This window comes from Bos indicus x Bos taurus, chromosome 10 (assembly GCF_003369695.1).
Source record: "Bos indicus x Bos taurus breed Angus x Brahman F1 hybrid chromosome 10, Bos_hybrid_MaternalHap_v2.0, whole genome shotgun sequence".
Classification (NCBI taxonomy): Eukaryota; Metazoa; Chordata; class Mammalia; order Artiodactyla; family Bovidae; genus Bos; species Bos indicus x Bos taurus.
Genome location: NC_040085.1, coordinates 21,350,431 through 21,376,841, shown reverse-complemented (window position 1 = coordinate 21,376,841; position 26,411 = coordinate 21,350,431). Strand labels below are relative to the sequence as shown.

Genomic DNA, 26,411 nt, shown 5'->3' with positions numbered 1-26,411 from the left:
GTTTCTGATAATGTATTATTTCTATATTTTATTACAATGTATTGTTACTATTACTACAAGTTTTAAAAAATGTGGATCAGGCAGAAGAATAAGAATATTTAATTGATAGTAGAGTTGAGGATTATGTAAAATTTTAATCAATTGCACAAATCTTCTCCAATACAGTATCTTATAAATTAAATGGAATAGTTAAATTAGATCATAGAAATTTGTATTTCCTTTAATACTCCAAGATTTTATATAGTATCATGAATATTATTTGAAGATATTCTATTTAATATAAGTGACTATTTCTATGGTTTGGTAACTGTATAAGTTTGGGCAAGTCATTTAGTGTTTTTAAATCTTTTTTTAATCTAAAAAGGAGAAATAACATATCCCATTTTATTGTTCCACGGAGTCAAATGAGATGATCAGTAGCCAATTCACATCTTTTAGACTGAACTATAACATCCATTAATTAGACAAATGTAGATCTCACCTTTTCTCTGTTCCTGCAACATTATCCTATTATCATGCATTTTCAGGCAGCAAATGTCTCGGACAGTTACAATGTGAATTGTTTTCTATTTTCTTCTTCCTTTCAATTTCTTTCAAATATGAAGACTGAGCAAAAATTTCACCTCACCAGGTGTTCGGTGTTACTCTCAAACAAATGGCTATTATCTTCCTCCTGATGAAAAGGAGATTAACTGATCATTCCAGAATTTTTCCTTAAATATATATTCTCATGGTGAAACATGATGAATTATAAATCTGTTCTACAACTTATATTGTAATAAGGAGTGTTTGGGGTATTATAGCTACTTTAAGCCCGCAGAGTACTTCCAGTGGGAATATTAGAATGTCATCTAGAATTAGAGGAAAAGATGAGAATATTTTAAGGATTAATTGTTCAAAAAATGTACCAGCTAGGGCCACACAGGTCTTGTCAGGATTTAGAATTTGACAATTTATCAGTGACAGTGATAATGGAATGGCACATATGTTTATTAAGCATAATGAAAGTAGAAAGTCTAGGGAGATTATTTTAGATCTTATTATACAATTCATTCAAGTGATGAAAATGCATAGTTGTTTAATCAGAAGTTAAATAGTGAAAATAAATCAATGATAAATGTTACTACCTGCATTTCTTTGTGTAAAAGAGTTAGAGAATATATTATGCTCAAAATGTTTTTCAGGAATAATTCTCCTTAAATAAGAGAACTTCATGATGTCTTGTAGAATAGTCTCTCTAGGGATATGCTGTCTCAAATAAAAGAATTAGTCTACTGTGATTTTTGTATTTATAGTTATTCACATTTTTTAATGTGTGTTGAGCTGTAGCAAAACGAAGACTTTTTAGTTTCTAAATTAATGTTATATGGAAGAAAAAATACTTAATTATAAGAAATTAATTTGACTTTTTGTTTAAGAAGTGAAGTAAATCTATGGCATTAAAATTAAAATAACAACATCTTTTGCAAAAGGAATACAATATATGATCAAGTGTACTTTCATTCAAATTTATATCCAATTCAGCCAGAGATGCAGTAGGAGATAAAAAGTTGGAGAAAGAGGTAAAGAGATGAAAATAATGTTATTTATTTTTTCCTATTATAATCTGTGCTGCAAATAAATAACTTTGAATATATGTCATTTTGCTTGGGTAAAATTAATATAACAATATAAATTTCCAGAAAGACAGATTGAAATGTAATTGGAAAAGACAGGAGAAAAGAGGGAAAAAATGGAAAGACATAATGGAAAAAATAGAAGAAAAGATGTAGAGACAAAGAAACCATGCCCACAGAGATGCCTGTGCTGCAAAGGCATGTAAGCAGATACAAAAAAAGGAGGAGAGAGAGACAGAGAGGAGAGAGTGTCAAGAGAGAGGAAATCTCTCTGGAAATGCAGTGTCTTTTGTTGTGGTTTTGGGGTTTTGTTCTTATTGTTTTTTTATATAATTACAGATTTCTCAGTGATCTCAGTTTTCAGTAGTGATTGATAAGATAGATTCTAGTTCTTTGAGAAGCCTCTGAAAAGTTGAGGTGTTAGGTGCACGGATCGATTCTTTCCTTCCCCAGGGAGAAATTGAGAGCTGAGGTTTTTAATCACCAAGTAATATTCTATAATGTGGATATAGCACATTTTGTTCTATCCATTCATCAGTTGATGAACACTTGCCGATGTTTTAACTTTTTTTTTAATTTTATTTTATTTTTAAACTTTACAATATTGTATTAGTTTTGCCAAATATCGAAATGAATCTGCCACAGGTATACCTGTGTTCCCCATCCTGAACCCTCCTCCCTCCTCCCTCCTCCCTCCCCATACCCTCCCTCTGGGTCGTCCCAGTGCACCAGCCCCAGGCATCCAGTATCGTGCATCGAACCTGGACTGGCTACTCATTTCATACATGATATTATACATGTTTCAATGCTATTCTCCCAAATCTCCCCACCCTCTCCCTCTCCCACAGAGTCCATATGACTGATCTATACATCAGTGTCTCTTTTGCTGTCTCGTACACAGGGTTATTGTTACCATCTTTTTTATTATAATGATTAAGGTTGTTGTAATCATTCATCTACAGTTTGTTGTGTGCAAATGTGTTTTCATTTATGTTGCATTGATATTTGAAGTAAAATTGCTAGGTCATATATTAATCCTATGCTTAACATTTTGAAAAACTGCCAGAATTTTCTTTAAAAGTGTTGCACCATTTTATGTTTCACCAGCTATGTATTTGGGTTCCAATTGTTCTACATCCTTGTTGACCCTTGGAATTGTCTGTCTATTGGATTATAGCCATCCCAGTGGGTGTGATGTGGTTTCTTATTGTGAATTTGATTTGGGTTTCCTCTTGATACTAGTAATGTTCAGCATCTTTTTACATACTTATTGGCCATTTGTATATCTTTTATGGAAACATTTATTTAGATTATTTGCCCATTTTTAATTGAGTTGTCTTTTGATTCTAGAATTTTCTAAATTCTTTTATTCTGGATACATATCCCTAATCAGATATATGATTTATAATCAACTTCTACCATTCTGTGTATTGTCTTTTCCTTTTCTCTAGATTCTCAATTAAGCTGAACTTTTTGTTTGCTTGTCTTGGGTTTTTTATTGTGAAAGTGTGAAAGTCTCTCAGTCATGTCCAGCTCTTTTGTGATCCCATGGACTGTCATCTGGTCATGCTCTTCTGTCCATGGCATTCTTCAGGCAAGAATACTGTAGCCTGGCAGGCTCCTCTGTCCAGGTAAGAATACTGGAACTGGTAGCCATTCCTTTCTCCAGGGGATCTTCCCAACCTCAGGATTGAACCTGGGTCTCCTGCATTGCAGGCAGATTCTTTAATGTCTGAGCCACCACAGAAGCATCTTTTATTGTGAGTTCTCTTTTAAAATCTTTATACAAGAGTAAGTATAGCCTGTCTGAAAATTAAAAGGAAACCTTAACTAAAATTGGATTTGGGAAGGCCTGTAAAGGGAGCTCTCATGCCCTGCCATTTATCCTCAATTACCCCAAACAAGAAGTAATCAGGCACTAGCCTCAGTGGGAATAGATGTATGTAGTTCTCCCAATAAGGAAGGGCAATCACTCTACTTTCCCAGGAGGAAGAAAGAATACTTTCTTCTTGTCCAGCAACAAGTTCAAGACAAAGGAAAATGCCTAAGCTCAGACTTCACCTGAACTTTTACTTTTTTTCAATGAACTTTCTTCTTTTTACTTACATATGACTTCCTTTCCTTATCCCACTCTCCTTACTATCAAAGCTTCATGTGTATCTCACTCATAGTATCTTTCTGGCAGATGAGCTTTTCTACCTGACAAGAATTGTTTAATAAGCCAATTAGATCTGCAAATTTACTCAGTTGAATTTTGTATTTTAACAGGTGTTTCAAATCACTGTTTTTTCAGTGAACTTGTGTTTTCTTCTACCAAATACCCAAGCCTATCACTTTGAGGTTGCAAGTTGAAAGAAAGTCTCACTTTGATGTTTCAGGACATAGGAAGAATTTGATGACAAGCCAAACCCTTGTTAGGGAAGCACTTATTTTCATCTCCACTAAAAATCAAGTTTGAGAGACTTTTTTTTTTTTCTTGCTGTCTGCTTCTGCTGGGCAAGCTTTCCTCTGATTTTCTCTTTTTTTCCCCTAGACTCTGAGCTCTCATTCAAGTGACGTCTGAGCCATCCCTGTTCAGGCTCAAAGTCTAGTCCACAGTGCTCTCCCAAATTTAGTGTTACTAGCAGGCTCTAGGCAGTGGTATTCTATAGATGTTCTCAAAGTAGGTGATGGTTCCATGGTGGTGTATTTTCCTGGAATGCCACTCAAAGTTCAAACTAGAGTTCAGGTGTAATTTTTTTTTAATTTCTTTTCTATTTATTTTTTAAATTCAAATTTATTTTAAATCATTAACTTAAAAAATATTTTAAATGATTTTGACAATTCTATGTTTTGTCAACCAAGGGACTGAAGAGCTTGAGCAAGTTATACTGATAGACACAAAAATGTTGCATAATACTTTATCAAATGACATATAATTCCATCTACCACTGAATGTATACTTTACCTTTCAATTAGTTAGAATTCCTTTAATATCAGATGTGCTATATTGTAGGTATTTAGAAATTAAAAATATTGAGATATTTTTGTTTACTATGTAGAAATAGAATTGAATATAATTCTTATGGCAACTATTCTTAAATTACGATATATAACATAAAATCAAACAGTGTACTTCTTTTTTTTTAATTGACATTTGAAAGTCAACTCTTCACACTTATGAGCATGTGGTTTCAAGGCTGCTCTTTGTAGTTCTATTGAAATTGTCCTTCCATTATTTCTGTTTCCTTTCTGGTATCTTATATTCACTCTGTCATCTGATATTAACTATACTATAAAATTTATTTATTTTTATTCTTTATCTCATTGGTTCAAGAGGTTGTAATTAAATTTTTGCCTTTGCTGTTAACATTCTTTAAATCATGATTTAATCAGGGTGCCACATTTATAGTAGTATAAGTTAGTGACAATCATTAGCAATCTGTGTTAAAACAATCTCTAATACTACCACTACATATTTCTGTATTTATCTCTTCACTAATAAACAAACATTGACTATATCATAAAGTATTTAATTACATTATATGTCTGTTTTGCTGCAGATAATTAATTATCATTATGTGTTATAACAGCATTAACTGTGAATTTAAAGCATTTTATCATTAATTTTTTCTGCACCAGTTAAGAAAGTAAAACCATGTATTACATATAATATATTCAAATTGTGTTAGCCTTATATTTGAAAGCTGGATTAATTACACAGTTCTAAAATCTAAAAGTTCTATGTGGAGCTAACATTTTGGAACTGTAACTTTCTCATGGCCACTTGCATTTTCTGATTTCTCAAGGTGTAAATAATAGGATTCAATAAGGGTGTGATAACAGTGTAAAATACAGCAAGGACTTTATTGCTGGCAAAACTCTTGAAAGGCCAGGCATAGATGAAGATACACGGCCCAAAGAACAGACTGACCACAGTGATGTGGGCAGACAGTGTGGACAGGGCTTTGGAGAGGCCTCCAGATGATCTTCGTTGCACAGTGGCCAGGATGACCGTGTAGGAGACAAGCAGGAGGAGGAAACAGATGAGTGACAGCAGCCCACTGTCAGCAATGACAAACAGTTCCAGGGTGTATGTTTCCACACATGCAAGCTTAATCACAAGGGGAAGGTCACAGAATATATTGTCTATGATGTGGGGGCCACAGAAAGGTAAGTTTACTGTTAATACCATCTGACTCATGGTGTGTGTAAAACCAATTGTCCATGAAAGTATAACAGACCAGTTGAGCAACCTGTGGTTCATGATTTTCCTGTAGTGCAGGGGTTTACATACGGCCACATATCTGTCAAAAGCCATGGCTACCAGAAGAGCTGCCTCAGCACCTCCAAACAAGTGCATAAAGAACATCTGAGCCATGCATCCCCATATAGAGATGGTCTTGCGTTCAGTGAGCAAGTCTCTGATCATCTTGGGTGTGGTGACTGTGGAGAGACACATATCCAAAAAGGAGAGGTTTCCAAGGAGGAAGTACATGGGAGAATGAAGGGTGGAACTGCATGTCACCGTGACCATAATGAGCACGTTTCCCAGCACAGTAGCCCCATAGATCAAGGAGAATGTCACGAAGAAGACAATCTGAAGTTTCCATGCCACAGAAAATCCTTGTAAAATAAACTCCGTCACTACAGATCCATTTTTCAGATCCATTTACTCAACTCAAAAAAAGTTCCAGAAGTTCTTTCTTATCTCAGATATTTTCAAGAAATGATTAGTGCCTACAAATTAGAGAAAATACAATGAAAATAATGTTGTTCCTGTAGGTTAGCCTCCAGAAGTATACAGATTGGATACTAAAATGTTGACTGTGGACCTGGGGAGTACACAGAGGACAGAAACACACAGCCTTCTATGAAGAGTTGTGCTATACGAATAACATGTAAATGAGCAGAAATATTACTATTGACAACTTTGTGACAGTAAAAGCAATAATTACATGCACTGTGGAGAAATGACAAGGCTTGATAACTATTAAAATGAAAACCAACTATAATTTGGGAACCATTGATTTGCCACATGGATTTATTTTTTTTACTTCCAGAATTATATTTTCTTATTTTTTAAAACTAAAGACCCTTACTCCTTGGAAGAAAAGTTACGACCAATCTAGACAGCATATTGAAAAGCAGAGACATTACTTTGCCAACAAAGGTCCATCTAGTCAAGGCTATGGTTTTTCCAGTGGTCATGTATGGATGTGAGAGTTGGACTGTGAAGAAAGCTGAGTGCTGAAGAATTGATGCTTTTGAACTGTGGTGTTGGAGAAGACTTTTGAGAGTCCCTTGGACTGCAAGGAGATCCAACCAGTCCATTCTAAAGGAGATCAGCCCTGAGATTTCTTTGGAAGGAATGATGCTAAAGCTGAAACTCCAGGACTTTGGCCACCTCATGCGAAGAGTTGACTCATTGGAAAAGACTCTGATGCTGGGAGGGATTGGGGGCAGGAGGAGAAGGGGACTACAGAGGATGAGATGGCTGGATGGCATCACTGACTCGATGGACGTGAGTCTGAGTGAACACCAGGAGATGGTGATGGACAGGGAGGCCTGGTGTGCTATGATTCATGGGCTCGCAAAGAGTCAGACACAACTGAGCGACTGAACTGAACTGAACTGAAACGAAACATAAAGATGTTTCTATTGTAAATGCTCCTGTTAATGAGAAAGGGACTATATTTTTCACATAGTTCCTTTGGTACATGGAATTTTACAACCCATGATACAATTAGCAAAAGAAAAACCTGAATATGAAATTAATTCAATCAAGCAGAAATTGATTAAAAAGACTTATTTTGGCCTTTTACTGTATTTCAGAGGGAAAGATGCCATTCATTTAAGTTGATGACTTTCCCAGCGCTTGTGTCTCTTATTCTTCTTCCTGAGCAAGGCTTCTCAAAATATTTATTTCTGCACTTAATAGACCTGTTCTTATATTATGAATACAAAAGGAATATAAGTGAAAGGAAAGAAATTATTACATAGCTTAGACAACAAAATGTATTGGTAAAGAAACTTTTATTCCTCTTAAATGATTAATTGCCAATTAGATTTTATTGTGTTCACTCAATTTATTATCCACTTTGGAGAAAATTGAAGGTAGAAAAATAATACATTAGCACTAGGATAGAACTCTCTAATCATTTTTTCTCCACATCTTATTTAGTAAATGAAAAATCAAGATCTATGTAAGTAAGTAAATCTCCCCAAGTCCTAACGGCAAGACCACTCCCAAGAATGTGTAGTGGGTATTAGATGAGATAGTATATGTATAAGCTCCTGGCTTGGCAGAGAATGAGCACTGAGAAGGCATATATTCAGTCAGTTATTCATGTAAATCCAAGATTAAAGCCTGAGGATAATTTATATAAATCCCTGTTAGAAAAGTAACAAGCCAAGGCTTATTTTATTGTTATCAGATATGAACATTTCCACTCTTGCTCATGTGTATACAATACACAGTACTTAATGTAACAAGTAAATCTTTTCTTTCCCTTTTATTATAGACATATTAAGAAAACAAACATAATTTCAGTATTGATGGATTTTACATTTTTTAAAACCTATGCACACTTATCCTAGACAAACCTCAAAAACTAAGTAAAAGAGACCTAACACAAAAGACCACATGTTATATAATTTCGTTTATATGAAATATTTAAAAACAAAAATCCATAAAGACAGAAATTATATCAGTAGTCCCCTTGAGATGGGATGTGAGTGCCAATGGGCACTGATGATGATAATGACTTAAAATCAGATTGTGGTGATAGGTACACAAATATATGAGTATAATAATAATCATTGAAATGTGTACTTAAAAGGGGTAAATGTATATACTATGTGAATTATATTCAATAAAATGTAAACCATTATACATTTTTAACTTTTATTCGTGTTAAAATTTAGTGTTTGTACATTATAGTTTTCTAGTACTGTATAGCTGCTTATGCTGAAATATATTTTATCGTGAGATAATTAATGATGTACTGCAGTCCAATCGAATCTACTTATAAATGTATTAATATTCCATATTTTAATTTATATTTTTGACTAAGTTTAGTATTTGGAAACTTGTTCTTCTCTGTTCTTGTTAAATAGTTATCTTCTCCAAAGAAGACATACAGATGGCTAACAAACACATGAAAAGATGCTCAACATCACTCATTATCAGAGAAATGCAAATCAAAACCACTATGAGGTACCATTTCACACCAGTCAGAATGGCTGCGATCCAAAAGTCTACAAATAATAAATGCTGGAGAGGGTGTGGAGAAAAGGGAACCCTCTTACACTGTTGGTGGGAATGCAAACTAGTACAGCCACTATGGAGAACAGTGTGGAGATTCCTTAAAAAACTGGAGATAGAACTGCCTTATGATCCAGCAATCCCACTGCTGGGCATACACACTGAGGAAACCAGAAGGGAAAGAGACACATGTACCCCAATGTTCATCGCAGCACTGTTTATAATAGCCAGGACATGGAAACAACCTAGATGTCCATCAGCAGATGAATGGATAAGAAAGCAGTGGTACATATACACAATGGAGTATTACTCAACCATTAAAAAGAATACATTTGAATCAGTTCTAATGAGGTGGATGAAACTGGAGCCTATTATACAGAGTGAAGTAAGCCAGAAGGACAAACACCAATACAGTATACTAACGCATATATATGGAATTTAGAAAGATGGTAATGATAACCCTGTATATGAGACAGCAAAAGAGACACTGATGTATAGAACAGGCTTATGGACTCTGTGGGAGAGGGAGAGGGTGGGAAGATTTGGGAGAATGGCATTGAAACATGTGAAATGTCATGTATGAAACGAGATGCCAGTCCAGGTTCAATGCACGATGCTGGATGCTTGGGGCTGGTGCACTGGGACGACCCAGAGGGATGGTATGGGGAGGGAGGAGGGAGGAGGGTTCAGGATGGGGAACACATGTATAATTTTTTTTAAATTAAAATTGAATAAAAAAAAATAAATATAAAAAAATAGTTATCTTCATACTTTTCATACTGTTTTGAATACTCATAATTAGTTTCCTGGAATATTCAAATTTTCCTTCAATCCAGAGTTCCAAAGAATAGCAAGGAGAGACAAGAAAGCCTTCCTCAGCGATCAATGCAAAGAAATAGAGAAAAACGATAGAATGGGAAAGACTAGAGATCTCTTCAAGAAAATTAGAGACACCAAGGGAACACCTATTCAAAGATGGGCTCAATAAAGGATAGAAATAGTAGGGACCTAATGGAAGCAGAAGATCTTAAGAAGAGGTGGCAAGAATACACAGAAGAACTGTACAAAAAAAGATCTTCATGACCCAGATAATCACAATGGTGTGATCACTGACCTAGAGCCAGACATCCTGGAATGTGAAGTCAAGTGGGCCTTAGAAAGCATCACTGCAAACAATGCTAGTGGAGGTGATGGAAATCCAGTGGAGCTATTTCAAATCCTGAAAGATGATACTGTGAAAGTGCTGCACTCAATATGCCAGCAAATCTGGAAAACTCAGCAGTGGCCACAGGACTGGAAAAGGTCAGTTTTCATTCCAATCCCAAAGAAAGGCAATGCCAAAGAATACTCAAACTACCGCACAATTGCACTCATCTCACACGCTAGTAAAGTGATGCTCAAAATTCTCCAAGCCAGGCTTCAGCAATACGTGAACCATGAACTACCAGATGTTCAAGATGCTTTAGAAAAGGCAGAGGAACCAGAGATCAAATTGCCAACATCTGCTGGATCATTGAAAAACCAAGAGAGTTCCAGAAAAACATCTATTTCTGCTTTATTGACTATGCCAAAGCCTTTGACTGTGTGGATCACAGTAAACTGTGGAAAATTCTGAAAGAGATGGGAATGCCAGACCACCTGACCTGCCTCTTGAGAAACCTGTATGCAGGTCAGGAAGCAACAGTTAGAACTGGACGTGGAAGAGCAGACTGGTTCCAAATAGGAAAAGTAGCAAGTCAAGGCTATATATTGTCACCCTGCTTATTTAACTTACATGAAGAGTACATCATGAGAAACGCTGGGCTGGAGAAGCACTAGCTGGAATCAAGATTGCCAGGAGAAATATCAATAATCTCATATATGCAGATGACACCACCCTTATGGCAGAAAGTGAAGAAGAACTAAAGAGCCTCTTGATGAAAGTGAAAGAGGAGAGTGAAACAGTTGGCTTAAAGCTCAACATTCAGAAAACTAAGATCATGGTATCTGGTCCCATCACTTCATGGCAAGTAGATGGGGAAACAGTGGCTGACTTTAGTTTTCTGGGCTCCAAAATCACTGCAGATGGTGATTGCAGCCATGAAATTAAAAGACAGTTACTCCTTGGAAGGAAAGTTATGACCAACCTAGACAGCATATTAAAAAGCAGAGACATTACTTTGCCAACAAAGGTCCATCTAGTTAAGGCTATGGTTTTTCCAGTGGTCATGTATGGATGTAAGAGTTGGACTATAAAGACAACTGAGCACAGAAGAATTGATGCTTTTGAACTGTGATATTACAGAAGACTCTTGAGAGTCCCTTGGACTACAAGAAGATCCAACCAGTCCATCCTAAAGGATATCAGTCCTGGGTGTTCATTGTAAGGACTGATGTTGAAGCTGAAACTCCAATACTTTGGCCACCTGATGTGAAAAGCTGACTCATTGGAAAAGACCCTGATGCTGGGAAATATTGAGGGCAGGAGAAGGGGATGATAGAGGATGAGATGGTTGGATGGCATCACTTACTTAATGGACATGGGTTTGGGTTGACTCTGGGAGTTGGTGATGGACAGGGAGGCATGGCGTGCTGCAGTTCATGGGGTCGCAAAGAGTCAAACACGACTGAGTGACTGAACTGAGCTGAACTACACTCTTGAATATGAAGAGTTTCCCTGTGGCTCAGACAGTAAAAAATCTTCCTGCAATGCAGGAGACCCTGGTTCAATCCCTCAGTCAAGATGAGCCCCTGGAGAAGGAAATGGCAACCCACTCCAGTATTCTTGCCTGGAGAATCCCATAGACAGAGGAGCCTGGCCGGCTGCACTACATAGGGTTGCAGAGAGCTGGACACTACTGAAGCGACTTTTCACTTTAATATGAACATCCTGTAGGGACTTCTCATTCTTTCAGATTTATTTAAAATCTCATTGTATTAAAATGGTATGTTTTAGACAGAGATTTTCTACATATCTAGTTTGTGTCTACCTAATTCTACCTTTCCTACTCCTGCTTCAACTGTCATTATATATGCATATTTACATTTTCTGCCAACACTTGAACCTTGATCCCTATTCTGCAGTCAATGTCATGAGTTTCTAGGTTTTCCATTATTTTCAATGATAGTATGAATTATCTGGATACTCAGGATTTACTTTTCTTAATTTTAGTCATGATTCCTAATCACATAATCTATTGCCATATTTTACTTTGCAATATCATTTTCAGAATATATACCTTTTAAATTTTCATGAAAATTGTTGGTTATAGTTCATTGTGAAATAAGTATGTGATTTCATATCTTAAAATCTATAGCCTTTTCCTTTCAGCCAACACAGAATTAATTAAAATACCATTTTCAGTGTATGAACCTTGTAATGCATTAGCTCTCTGTAAAGTTTTCTCTTACCTGCTCTAAAGGCACAGTATTAGGAGCAGCATTTTCAGGAGTTTATTCCTAATGACAAATCTACTTTTCACTCTCTGTGAGTCCCTTCATATGATTCTGCGTACTATTTTAGGCCTGTTTTATAAAGATGTGAACCACCTTGGAGGCAGATTTATTGGATCTCTGGGAATCCAAATTTCAGTGGGAGTAGTTAAGACACTGAGGCTTCTGCCATAGTGTGACCAGGAAAATGTTCACGCTTAATTTCTGATCCTGGAATATGCTGTCACTCTCCTGTCATTTCCTGGAGTATTCAAATTTTCCTTTATTCTCTTGAATATGAGGGGCTTCCCTGGTGGGAAGTTGGAATGATTAAAATAGGCATGAGCGTGTTGGTGGATTCTGATATAGTAAGTGTAGATAGCTTTGATTTAACACAGACTTCATTTTCCTCACTTTACTCCCAAGAACTTTTCTTACATTCCTTCTAAGAACTCTGCAGTAATTTTTGAGATGAATAATCAAAAAACCTTTCTGTCCATCAAAACCTTAATGTAAAAATGGATCTACACATATTGTATAAAAGCACATCTTATGTATACGTTTATATATTCCAGAAGTAGAAATTTTAAAAGATAGAAGTGAAATAAATTATGTTAAATTATTTAAAATTATATTCATTAATGATATTTCTGCTTTAAGCTAACTAAAATAAAGCTATTTTCATTATTCAGATATCTTTCTATGAGATTTTGAGAGAATATTTGTACTTGGCACAACATAGTGTCATAATCATTTCTGTGTGCTGCTGTGCTGTGTGCTCAGTTGTGTCTGACTCTGTGACCCCATGGACTGTACCCTGCCAAGCTTCTCTGTCCATAGAATCTTCCAGGCAAGAATACTGGAGTGGGTGCAATTTCCTACTCAGGGATCTCCCGGACCCAGGGATCAAACCTGCATCTCTTGCATTGGCAGGGGGATTCTTACCACTGTGCCACCTAGGAAACCCTTTCATAATCATTATCCTTTTTAAAATAAAATATAATAAATTCTTGTTTTATAAGGTGTTGCTTTTACTAAAGTAATCATATTGATATTTCTGGTCTACTCTGCAACACAGGCTTCAAAGTCTGTTTCGATAAGTAGGGATGCCCTGAATAACTTTTGAATTGGTTGACATCTCTGTTCCTTATCTCCAAATCTTTATTTAATTCTAGTCAAATTCATCATTTAACCCATGGTTTAATATAGAGTTTTTGCACAGATATTGCTTTTTTGCAAGAATCATTGTAATTGATGGGAATTTCTCATATACAAATGCTAAAATCTCCCATAGTCGTACAATGAGCAAAATTCCCTTCCACAAGACTTAATTTATTCTATCACTGCATTTGCAAGCATTAGAAAAGGTTTGTGTGTACCTTTCCATGGTATTTGCTGATAAGGAATGCATTTTATTTATTGTCATATTGCTCATTTTACCCATTTTTACAGAATAGCAGAAAAACAAGTATTTTCTCAGTGAAATGTGGCTTTGTTCATTTGCTATTAATAAGAAACATTTTAAAACACTTTTTAATATATAATGTGAAAAATTTAAAGCCTTCCATTGATTATTATATGACTATTAATATTTCAAAGAAAATTATCAGTGATTTCATTATGGCATTATTGGAAAAGGTGTTTGATATATTTTCATTCTTATGTTTATTGAGACTTATTTTATTGCCTAACTTGATATCTACCCTAGAGAGTGTTCTATGTGCAATTGAAAAAATATATATTCTGTTGATTTTGGATGGAATGTTCAATAAATATCTCTTAAGTTCTTCTGTTTTAATCTGTCATTAAAGACCAATATTTCTTTACGATTTTCTGTCTGGAATAATATCCATTGATATAAGTTGTGTGTTAAAGGCCCCCTACCATTCTAAAGATCAGTCCTGGGTGTTCTTTGGAGGGAATAATGCTAAAGCTGAAACTCCAGTACTTTGGCCACCTCATGAGAGGGGTTGACTCATTGGAAAAGACTCTGATGTTAGGAGGGATTGGGGGGCAGGAGGTGAAGGGGACGACAGAGGATAAGATGGCTGGATGGCATCACTGACTCGATGAACATGAGTTTGAGTGAATTCCAGGAGTTGGTGATGGACAGGGAGGCCTGGTGTGCTGCAATTCATGGAGTCGCAAAGAGTCAGACACGACTGAGCAACTGAACTGACTGACTGACCATTATTGTAGTGTTCTTTTATGTCTGTTAGTATTTGCTTTATGTATTTAGGAGTTCCTATGCTGAGTGCATAAGTACTTACAAGTGCTATTTATATTTTGAAAAATAAATGATTTTCATTCTTACAAGCTGTAATACCAGTCAATCTTGTTTATATCCAGGTTAGCAAATAAGGCATGAATAGCTGCAAAGAGCTTTTAATATTTTAGTAAATTCACAGAGTACTTGATACTGTAACACAACTTGTAACTTAAAACTGTATTTCATTTAAGCATAAATTTCTGATATTAAAAGCAGAAGATAATAAGCAGCTTAGAAAATAACAGAGAAGAAACCAAAAAAAGGAAAATTTAAATGAGAGGGGACATAGGAGAGCTACTTGGTAAGTTTGGTGTCTCAGTGGCATATTTACTAGATGACTTGAAGGCAGAAATACAAAATAAAAAGCAGCCATCAGGTTGTTCTCTGATGCCTGTTTCTGCTGCACTACCCTGCCTTTTCAAAGCTTCTGCTCCAGCCATGTCTTCCATGATTCAGGCTTGCTCGTTGTTTCCTAGCATTCCAGAAACTTATTTCTCTTTCTTCTATTTTAGTTCCTAAATTTATGTTATTTTAAACTTAGAAATATTTCATTACTCTGCAATTATTTGCTTGTTCTTGTTTATTCCTAGCTGAAATTTTTGAAGAAAATATTCCTCTGTAGTAGCATTACACTGGTTCAATTTAGTTCCATTGCTCAGTCATGTCTGACTCTCTGCAACCCCATGGACTGCCGCACTCCAGGCTTCTCTGTCCATCACCAACTCCTGAAGCCTGTTTGTGTCCATCAAGTTGGTTATGCCATCCAATCATCTCATTCTCGGTCATCTCCTTCTCCTCCTGCCTTCAATCTTTCCCAGCATCAGGGTCTTTTCCAATGAGTCAGCTCTTCACCTCAGGTGGCCAAAGTATTGGAGTTTCAGCTTCAGCATCAGTCCTTCCAGTGAATATTCAAGACTGATTTCCTTTCGGATTGACGGGTTGGATCTCCTTGCTGTCCAAAGGACTCTCAAGAGTTTTCTCCAACACCACAGTTCAAAAGCATCAATTCTTTGGCACTCAGCCTTCTTTATGGTCCACCTCTCACATCTGTACATGACTACTGGAAAAACCACGGCTTTGACCACATGGACCTTTGTCAGCAAAATGATGTCTCTGCTTTATAACACTGTCGGGGTTTGTCATAGCTTTTCTTTCAATGAACAAGCGCCTTTTTATTTTGTGGCTGCTGTCACCATCCACAGTGATATTGGAGCCCAATAAAATAAAGTCTCTCACTGTTTCCATTGTTTCCCCATCTATTTGCCATGAAGTGATGGGACTGGTTGCCATGATCTTAGTTTTTTGAAAGTTGAATTCTAGGCCAGCTTTATCACTCTTCTCTTTCATCCTCATCAAGAGGTTTAGTTCCTCTTTGCTTCCTGATATTAGAGTGACTATCATCTGCATTGCTGAGGTTGTTCTTTCTCCCAGCAATCTTGATTCCAGCCTGTGAGTCATCCAGCCTGGCATTTCACATTATGTGTTCTGCATAGAAGTTAAATAAGCAGGATGACAGTATACAGCCTTCACATATTCTCTTCCAAGTTTTGAACCAATCGGTTGTTCCATGTAAGGTTAGAAATACTGCTTCTTGTCCTGCATACAAGTTTCTCAGGAGACAGGTAAGGTGATCTGGTATTCTCATCTCTTTAAGAATTTTCCACAGTTTTGTTGTGATCCACATGGTCAAAGGCTTGTATTGAAGAAATAAGCAGATCATCAAAGGAGATAATTCACTATAAAAAAAGAACCCTATATACCACCATTCATCATTGGATCTTGAGTGCCAACTAAGTTCTCAATTAATAACTTGATACTTTAAAATAAATGGAACCCCTGGGATACTTCTTATTAAACACTTACATATATTTATAATAAAATTGTGACCCAAGATTTGATTTTCCCCCAAAATTTGACAAATTACCTTGTCAAAGAAAAAGACTGAAGCTCTCTCTCATCATATAAAATAACCCATGTCTTTGATGACTAATTTTCTTCAGTTTGAACTGAGAAGTTCATATATACATACTCAGATCAGATCAGATCAGATCAGTCACTCAGTCATGTCCGACTCTTTGCGACCCCATAAATCGCAGCACGCCAGGCCTCCCTGTCCATCACCAACTCCCGGAGTTCACTCAGACTCCCATCCATCAAGTCCATGATGCCATCCAGCCATCTCATCCTCTGTTGTCCCCTTCTCCTCCTGCCCTCAATCCCTCCCAGCATCAGAGTCTTTTCCAATAAGTCATCTCTTCGCATGAGGTGGCCAAAGTACTGGAGTTTCAGCTTTAGCATCATTCCTTCCAAAGAAATCCCAGGGCTGATCTCCTTCAGAATGGACTGGTTGGATCTCCTTGCAGTCCAAGGGACTCTCAAGAGTCTTCTCCAACACCACAGTTCAAAAGCATCAATTCTTCGGCACTCAGCCTTCTTCACAGTCCAACTCTCACATCCATACATGACCAGAGGAAAAACCATAGCCTTGACTAGATGAACCTTTGTGGGCAAAGTAATGTCTCTGCTTTTGAATATGCTATCTAGGTTGGTCATAACTTTCCTTCCAAGTAGTAAGCGTCTTTTAATTTCATGGCTGCAGTCACCATCTGTAGTGATTTTGGAGCCCCCCAAAATAAAGTCTGACACTGTTTCCACTGTTTCCCCATCTATTTCCCATGATGTGGTGGGACCAGATGCCATGATCTTCATTTTCTGAATGTTGAGCTTTAAGCCAACTGTTTCACTCTCCACTTTCACTTTCATCAAGAGGCTTTTGAGTTCCTTTTCACTTTCTGCCATAAGGGTGGTGTCATCTGCATATCTGAGGTTACTGATATTTCTCCCAGCAATCTTGATTCCAGCTTGTGTTTCTTCCAGTCCAGCGTTTCTCATGATGTACTCTGCATATAAGTTAAATAAACAGGGTGACAATATACAGCCTTGACGAACTCCTTTTCCTATTTGGAACCAGTCTGTTGTTCCATGTCCAGTTCTAACTGTTGCTTCCTGACCTGCATACAAATTTCTCAAGAGGCAGATCAGGCGGTCTGGTATTCCCATCTCTTTCAGAATTTTCCACAGTTTATTGTGATCCACACAGTCAAAGGCTTTGGCATAGTCAATACAGCAGAAATAGATGTTTTTCTGGAACTCTCTTGCTTTTTTGATGATCCAGCAGATGTTGGTAATTTGATCTCTGGTTCCTCTGCCTTTTCTAAAACCAGCTTGAACATCAGGAAGTTCACGGTTCACATATTGCTGAAGCCTGGCTTGGAGAATTTTAAGCATTACTTTACTAGCGTGTGAGATGAGTGCAATTGTGCCGTAGTTTGAGCATTCTTTGGCATTGCCTTTCTTTGCTATTGGAATGAAAACTGACCTTTTCCAGTCCTGTGGCCACTGCTGAGTTTTCCAAATTTGCTGGCGTATTAAGTGCAGCACTTTCACAGCATCATCTTTCAGGATTTGGAATAGCTCAACTGGAATTCCATCACCTCCACTAGCTTTGTTCGTAGTGATGCTTTCTAAGGCCCACTTGACTTCACATTCCAGGATGTCTGGCTCTAGGTCAGTGATCACACCATCGTGATTATCTGGGTCGTGAAGATCTTTTTTGTACAGTTCTTCTGTGTATTCTTGCCATCTCTTCTTAATAATATCTTCTGCTTCTGTTAGGTCCATACCATTTCTGTGCTTTATCGAGCTCATCTTTGCATGAAATGTTCCTTTGGTATCTCTGATTTTCTTGAAGACATCTCTAGTCTTTCCCATTCTGTTGTTTTCCTCTATTTCCTTGCATTGATCACTGAAGAAGGCTTTCTTATCTCTTCTTGCTATTCTTTGGAACTCTGCATTCAGATGTTTATATCTTTCCTTTTCTCCTTTGCTTTTCGCTTTTCTTCTTTTCACAGCTATTTGTAAAAATAGATGTAATTCACTAGTAAATTACTTATTGCCTTATTCTTTCCTTTTCCCAGGCACTAAGAGCACCATAAATGACCATCTTTTATAAATTAAAACATAGTTTAGAACATTTGACTTTTATATTAAATTTTATATTAAATTTTTTTAATATAAAAGTCAAATGTTCTAAACTATGTTTTAATTTATAAAAGATGGTCATTTATGGTGCTCTTAGTGCTTGGGAAAAGGAAAGAATAAGAAAATAAGTAATTTACTAGTGAATTACATCTATTTTTCTGAAAAAAAATAGAAAACTTGAAAAGCTATTAATTTTTGTGCACTGCTAGTTTAATTTTAACATATAAGGCAAAATTAGAGATAAATATAGCACACAAAAATGCCAAAAAGTAGAGAATATTAAAAAAAAACAATAAAATATCTATTAGGACCAGTAAAACTAGAGCTCCTCTCTGCCATGCCTACTTTTACCTTGGAAAATGAATTAGACATCGGCTTTAAGAGCTTATAGCTGCATCCTAGGAGAAGGAGAAAATGGTTTTGGTAAGAAAACAAATCAAGATATTGCTCTATTATAATTAATATTATTTCCATAAAGCACCCTCAAATTTTCTCTTATTAACTATTGAAAGAATACCATACCCAATAACTTTCTTTGATATTTTTGCTATTTTTTAAAATCCAATCTTTAAATTCTATTATCTCCATGGTAAATAATTTGTAGATGTTAAAATGAACGAATCTTAAATGTATGGTTTGGAAATTTTGTTTTCCTTGTGCAGGCATCTGTGAAACTACCACACTTGTCAAATTTCTAAATATTGTTTTCACACCAAAAATTTCCCTTTGACCGCTTTGCGATAGACATTCACCAGCAGAGATAAGGACTATTATCATTTATCTCGTGTAATATCAGTCTTGTCTAATGTTGAATTTCTTTTAAATAAAATCTTACAATGTGTATGCTTTTGAGTATCTTCTCCCTAAAATAACAGTCTTAGAGATGTATCCAGACTGTTTAATGTACAAGTTTAAAATTTTTTTAATTTATTACCAAGTTTTATTCCACTGTGTCAATGTACTATGAATGTAACCTCATCTTGGTATCTATTTCTCAGAAGACCTAAATTAACATAGTTAGTACTGGGAGTGGTCTGAGAAACAGATGAAAATGGGGATTTGTAGCTGGCTCATCACCTGGTGGCCAATAAGATTCCACTGCAAATAGTAGGGTTCCCAGGTGGCTCAGTGATAAAGAATCCACCTGCCAATGCAGGAGACACGTGTTCAATTCCTGGCTCAGGATGATCCCCTGGAGGAGGAAATGGCAACCCACTCCAGTATTCTTGCCTGAAAATTTACATGGACAGAAGAACCTGGCAGGCTACAGTCCATGGGGTCATAAAGAATTGGCTAAGACTTAGTGAGTGATCATGCATTCACACAAGTGGTAGATGGGACACAGGTCCTGGCTTAGTGTAGTTGGCTGATGGCTAAATATTTCATGTGTGGTGATCTGGGAATACAATCTGTTGGAAAGGAATGCTATTGCAGGTGAATGATTCTTTTATTTGAAAGAAAGAGAAGAGAAATTCCTACAAAGAGAGCAGTTGTTTGATTATTGTACGTTGTATTGATGCCTTGAAATAAAAAGAAATTGAAAGCCATTAACTAACAGAAGTTAAAGGTTAGGTGTAAGGATTTAAAAACTCTTTGGTAGTTTTCAAAGAGTTCCTTGTCTCCTGAGTAAGTAGACACAGACAAGCAAGATACTGAAGATCTAACAGAGTTACACAAGTATACCTATAGAATATCTTTCACCTCTGAAACTGTTAGTTACTCAGTAGTGTCTGACTCTTTGAAACCCCATGGACTGTTGTCCGCCAGGCTCCTCCGTCCATGGAATTCTCTAGGCAAGAATACTGAAGTGTGTTGCCATTCCCTTCTCTAGGGGATCTTCTACAGTTACACAGATCCAAAAAAGTACAAACACTCTAGGCATGTGTGTCATGATAAGGTCAGAGCACTGGTAGGGAAAAATTTTAAACCCTGAAATATGGAGTGAGTACATCTGGATAAATGCCCTGGCAGACTTTGATTCTACAGACTCGTGAACATCAGTAAGAGCTTGAACTTTCTCCTGCTCAAGGAGCTTCAGAGGCCTCACTTCTGCAAGGAAATAGGTCATCTTTTTAGTTCAGTTCAGTTCAGTTCAGTTGCTCAGTCACGTCTGACTCTTTGCGACCCCATGAATCGTAGCACGCTAGGCCTCCCTGTCTATCACCATCTCCTGGAACTCATTCAGACTCATATCCATCGAGTCGGTGATGCCATCCAGCCATCTCATCCTCTGTCGTCTGCTTCTCCTCCTGCCCCCAATCCCTCCCAGCATCAGAGTCTTTTCCAATGAGTCAACTCTTCGCATGAGGTGGCCAAAGTATTGGAATTTCAGCTTTAGCATCATTCCTTCCAAAGAAATCCCAGGGCTGATCTCCTTCAGAATAGGCCTGGACTAACTTTCTCTTGCGCATAACTAGAGTAGAAGCCCAGCATAATCCCTGGGATACACTGGGCCTGATAAAAATGAAAGAGACTATATACTAAAGTAATTGTGAGATTTTACTGTCATGTTCTGGCAGGAGCCATGAGACTATTATTGAAGGGAGTGTTCATGCATTGTTCTCTTCATTCCAAAGGGAATCTTAATGACAGTTATTTTTAATTCTCAGTCAGTTAAATCATGAACTCTGTTTCATTAGTGTCAGTTTCTGGAGATTTACCTTGCTTCTTTATTTAGAACATCTTTGCCTAGTTCTCTGTTGATGCTCTGTGTTGGTCTGTAAACATTATACCATGCAGGCATCTCTGCCAGTCTTCACAGATTGGCCTTACACAGGAGGGGGTCCTCACCAATAAACCTGAACAGAGGTTCTGGAGACCTCTGCCAATGGTTTCCCTCCTCGGAGGAAGCATGCCTCTTGGCAGTGATTTTTGTTTTCTCACTCTGTGGACAGACCATGGTAGGGTATGTGGTGAAGCTTTGGCATCTAGAAGCCCAAACTGCCATCTCAATTGTCCCCCAGCACCTGGACTCTATCAGAACCATCACATCTCCTGCCTGGTGAGATAAGGACTAGTTCTTTGGGAATCCTCTGTGAAGTTGGGATGCTAGATTCATAAATTGACTGTTTTCCTTTACAGGTGGAAGCTGAGAGCTGGAATTTTTTATCCACTCATTCTGTGCTGAGTTATGGAGAATCAATTATATAACTGGCCCAGCTAACTGCCTCTGTCTTCCCCCAGACAGCCAGACTGTGACAGACCTGTCAGAGCTTCAAGACTAGCAAGACCTGAATCTCCTTGCCTGATTTGGTGAGTTTGGTTTTTCATCCTCCAGGGGTAAAAGAGATTTTCAATTGGTTTCAGAGTTCTCACAAAGAAAATCTGTCCACAAATTGCTGTTAAATTGGTGTGTTTGTTGGAGAGCAATGGTCCAGGGATTCCTCTTCTCATGTTACTCAGTCACTTTTAGCATCAAGTAGTGAGGTAAGCTGTGACGTGAATGAGTCTTGAAAACATCAAAGAAAAACTAGTCTAAAAAGACCACATCCTTGCTTCCCTCTCACTCCCGGCTCTAGGCAACCATTAGTCTACTCTACTTCTAAGGGTTTGCCTATAAAGGACATTTCATACAAGTGGACTCATGTAAAGTGTAGTTTTTAGTGACTCATTTCTTTAACTTAGCCAAATGTTTTCAAGATTCATACATAGTGTAGCATATGCCAGTACCTGATTCATTTTTACTGCCAAATAATACTCCATTGTATGGATATAGCATGTTTTATTTATCCATTCACTAGTTGATGAACATTTGGGTTGTTTTAACATTTTTAGTAGTATGATGAAAGCTGCTACAATCATTTTAGTATAACTTTGGGAGTGTACACGTGCCTTAATTTCTTTTGAGGATGTATTTGGAATGAAGTAACTAGTGCACATGGTAATTCTATATTTAACATTTTTGAGGAACTGCCAAAATTTTCTCCAAAATGTTTACACCATTTTGTATTCCATCAGCAGTATATGAGGGTTCCAATTATTCTACATCCTTGTCAATCCTTGTTATTTGTCACCTTTTTGATTATAGCCATCTTAGAGAAATAATCATAATTTTTATGGGACAATTTTAGGTATAGTATAAAACTGTTTCACTGGTAATTTTTTATGAGCATTCTGGTCAATAATATGTTATAGGTTATTTTGACATTTGTGAACTACTAAGCATGAATGGGGCTTCCCTGGTGGCTCAGACGTTAAAGCGTCTGACTACAATGTGGGAGACATGGATTCTATCCCTGGGTCAGGAAGATTCCCCTGGAGAAGGAAATGGCAACCCACTCCAGTATTCTTGCTTGGAGAATCCCATGGACGGAGAAGCCTGGTGGGCTGCAGCCCATGGGGTCGCAAAGAGTCGGACACGACTGAGAGACTTCACTTTCGCTTTTCACTTTCATGCATTGGAGAAGGAAATGCCAACCACTTCAGACACGACTGAAGTGACTTAGCAGCAGCACAGTTTAAAGAAACAGGCTACCAACATGCTGTAAAGAATCCGAGCATTGAGTTTTAACAGCATCACTCTGGATGAACTTGAGGATGCACTGAATGCAGAAAAAAATCTATATGCTTCTTTAGGAGTAATTTCAAAACTATTGCCTAGAACAAGAAGAAATATTTAGTCTCTTGAATTGGGGAAGAATACTTAAGATTAGCCATCAATAAGTTTGGGATTCTGAATTCAGCAAGAAATGCCCCCTTCCCCTTAACAGTAACAAGCAAATGTTAATTTGCTTACAATTGCAGTAAAAATTGCAAGCTTAAAAGACAATTGAACCATAGTTTAAGCACTTGGAAAAAACAAGTTACATGGTATATTACATAAAATTTAAAAAATGTGCTAATACTTTTATTTCCTTGGGTTTGAAAGTCAACTGTGCATACAAATGGAATTTCTTAGAGCGTTTGAATTCAAGGCTGCTCTATGTAGTTCTATTGAAATTGCCCTTCTATTGTTTTTTCCCTTTGGTATCTTATGTTCAATCTAGCATTTTATATTTATGATCCTGTCAAATATAATTTTTATTCTTACATTTTCTCTCATTGGTTCAAATTCTTTCAATCATTATTTGTTCAGGGTGTCTCATTTAACAATAGTATAAATGACTGTCATTTATACAAATTGATACAAATGATACAAATCATTATATAAATGACAGTCATTTATAAATGAGTATAAATGATAGTATTATGACTGTCATTAACAACCCATTTCAATTAAAGTAATCTCTTAACAGTAATCACCATGTTTTTATATTTATTTCTTCACTAACAAATATATATTGCCTGTATCATAAAGTATTTAATGATTTTTATATGTCTATTTTGCTGAGATCGCTAATTATCATATGTTATAACAGCATTGTATAAATTTAAAATATATTATCATTAATTTTTATGCATCAGTTATGATTCTAAAATAAAGTAAACCCATGTATTGCATATGTATTCAAATTATATTTGCATTATATTTGAAAGCTGGATTACTTATACAATTCTAAAATCCAAAAGTTCTATGTGGAGCTAACATTTTGGAACCTTAATTTTTTCATGGCCTCTTGCATTTTCTGATTTCTCAAGGTGTAAATAATAGGATTCAATAAGGGTGTGATAACGGTGTAAAATACAGCAAGGACTTTATTGCTGGCAAAACTCTTGAAAGGCCAGGCATAGATGAAGATACACGGCCCAAAGAACAGACTGACCACAGTGATGTGGGCAGACAGTGTGGACAGGGCTTTGGAGAGGCCTCCAGATGATCTTCGTTGCACAGTGGCCAGGATGACCGTGTAGGAGACAAGCAGGAGGAGGAAACAGATGAGTGACAGCAGCCCACTGTCAGCAATGACAAACAGTTCCAGGGTGTATGTTTCCACACATGCAAGCTTAATCACAAGGGGAAGGTCACAGAATATATTGTCTATGATGTGGGGGCCACAGAAAGGCAGGTTTACTGTTAATACCATCTGACTCATTGTGTGTGTAAAACCAATTGTCCATGAAAGTATAACAAACCTGTTCAGCAACCTGTGGTTCATGATTTTCCTGTAGTGCAGTGGTTTACATACGGCCACATATCTGTCAAAAGCCATGGCTATCAGAAGAGTCATCTCAGCACCTCCAAACAAGTGCATAAAGAACATCTGAGCCATGCATCCCCATATAGAGATGGTCTTGTGTTCAGTGAGCAAGTCTCTGATCATCTTGGGTGTGGTGACTGTGGAGAGACACATGTCCAAAAAGGAGAGGTTTCCAAGGAGGAAGTACATGGGAGTATGAAGGGTGGAACTGCATGTCACCGTGACCATAATGAGCACGTTTCCCAGCACAGTAGCCCCATAGATCAAGGAGAATGTCACGAAGAAGACAATCTGAAGTTCCCATGCTACAGAAAATCCTTGTAAAATAAACTCAGTCACTACAGATCCATTTTTCAGATCCATTTATTCAACACGGGAAGATTCCAGATGTTCTTTATATACAAAGAGAATTTTTTTAAAAAGCCACAGTTAGCACTGTCATGGGGTCGCAGAGTCAGACACGACTTATCAAATGAACTTCAACAAAAACACCAATATTTTTTGATTTCTATTTGATGAGTAACTATTGGTGATATGAGAATAGTCTTAAATCTCAGATCTTAATTGGAGCTGTTTTCTCAAATCCTTTTATCATCATTATTCAGTGAAGAGTTTGTGTGTTGTGTGCAAATGGTATGTTGTGGTTTAGAAGTAAATAGTGAAATGATTCAATCCTAATGTATAGATATTGCTTTGGTTGCAATATATCACACTAAATTTTCTTTGCTGAGCTTTTTAGATGTCATTCTTAGGATGTATGGTGATCAAAATTAATTATAATTATATGATCACTACGTGATAAGCTGTGTTGTATTTCACATATGTTAACAAGCTTTACTGTTATGAGCATAACAATCCCATTATTATAATTATCCTAATTTTATATTAAAGGAAACTTGGCATAGATATTTTAAATGACTTACTCACACCAGAATCTGGGCTTGTAGCAAAACACCATATTCCCTCCAAACATAAAGGAATGTATGTTTATGGTCAAATTATTAAATATTGATTGAATTATTATGCTTCATTTATATGAACATAACAGATATGATTCAACAAGTATTTGTAATCCTTCTATGTAATTAAATGCATTTTTTTTTCTTATACAAAAGGAATCAGAACCTGGTATCTCAGGAGTTTACCATCTAGAGATTAATTATCAATCAAAAATTAGCAATGAGACATGTAAGAAAATATTTAATTTAGCACATGATTTGTGAAAAATGTTGTAAGATTTTTTAAAATCGGCAACCAATTCCAAGTGTCACTTTTAAGACACAGCTTCAAGCTTGTTTGTTTTTATCTTCAAACCATTTTAAAAAGTAAAAATTAAAAAAAGAAGTACTCATGGTCAGTAAATAAAAAGGACAAGGCATAAAGACTGAAGATTTATAAGAAGAAAAGAATTGATAACAGTGAGTAGAAACAGTGGTGTATTTGGAAAAGTGACTGAATTAAGTTTTAAAGATGCTTAGGAAATGTTTGTTTTCCAATGACCTGTAAATCTATCCTTGTTTTCAGCTCTGCTCGGTCTCTTGTCGAAACATCTTATCACTGTTATCCAACCTTAATTATCTCAATTGTTATCTTACCTCCGATATTTTTAAGAAATAGTCAGTGTCTACAAACTAGGGGAAATAAAAGTGAAAAGTGATGTAGTTCCTGTAGGTCAACCTCCAGGAGTGTACAGAGTGGATGCTAAATGGTGTACTGTGGGCCGGGAGGGGCATGCAGAGGACAGTTTCCAC

General features: G+C 36.7%; 2 protein-coding genes across 2 annotated transcripts; both read right to left on the bottom strand.

Moving 5' to 3' along the window:
* Positions 1-5,337: 5,337 nt before the first annotated feature.
* LOC113899450 (olfactory receptor 4L1-like) lies at positions 5,338-6,267 on the bottom strand. The gene has a single exon (XM_027552805.1). It carries the CDS (start codon positions 6,265-6,267, stop codon positions 5,338-5,340), a length of 930 nt encoding a protein of 309 aa, XP_027408606.1.
* A 17,826-nt stretch (positions 6,268-24,093) lies between these two features.
* LOC113899448 (olfactory receptor 4L1-like) lies at positions 24,094-25,026 on the bottom strand. The gene has a single exon (XM_027552804.1). The coding sequence runs from the start codon at positions 25,021-25,023 to the stop codon at positions 24,094-24,096; it is 930 nt and encodes a 309-aa protein (XP_027408605.1). The 5' UTR covers positions 25,024-25,026.
* Positions 25,027-26,411: the final 1,385 nt, after the last annotated feature.

Coding starts and splice junctions, on each gene's coding strand:
- LOC113899450 (XM_027552805.1), bottom strand. CDS start 6,267: ATGGATCTGAAAAATGGATCTGTAGTGACGGAGTTTATTTTACAAGGA.
- LOC113899448 (XM_027552804.1), bottom strand. CDS start 25,023: ATGGATCTGAAAAATGGATCTGTAGTGACTGAGTTTATTTTACAAGGA.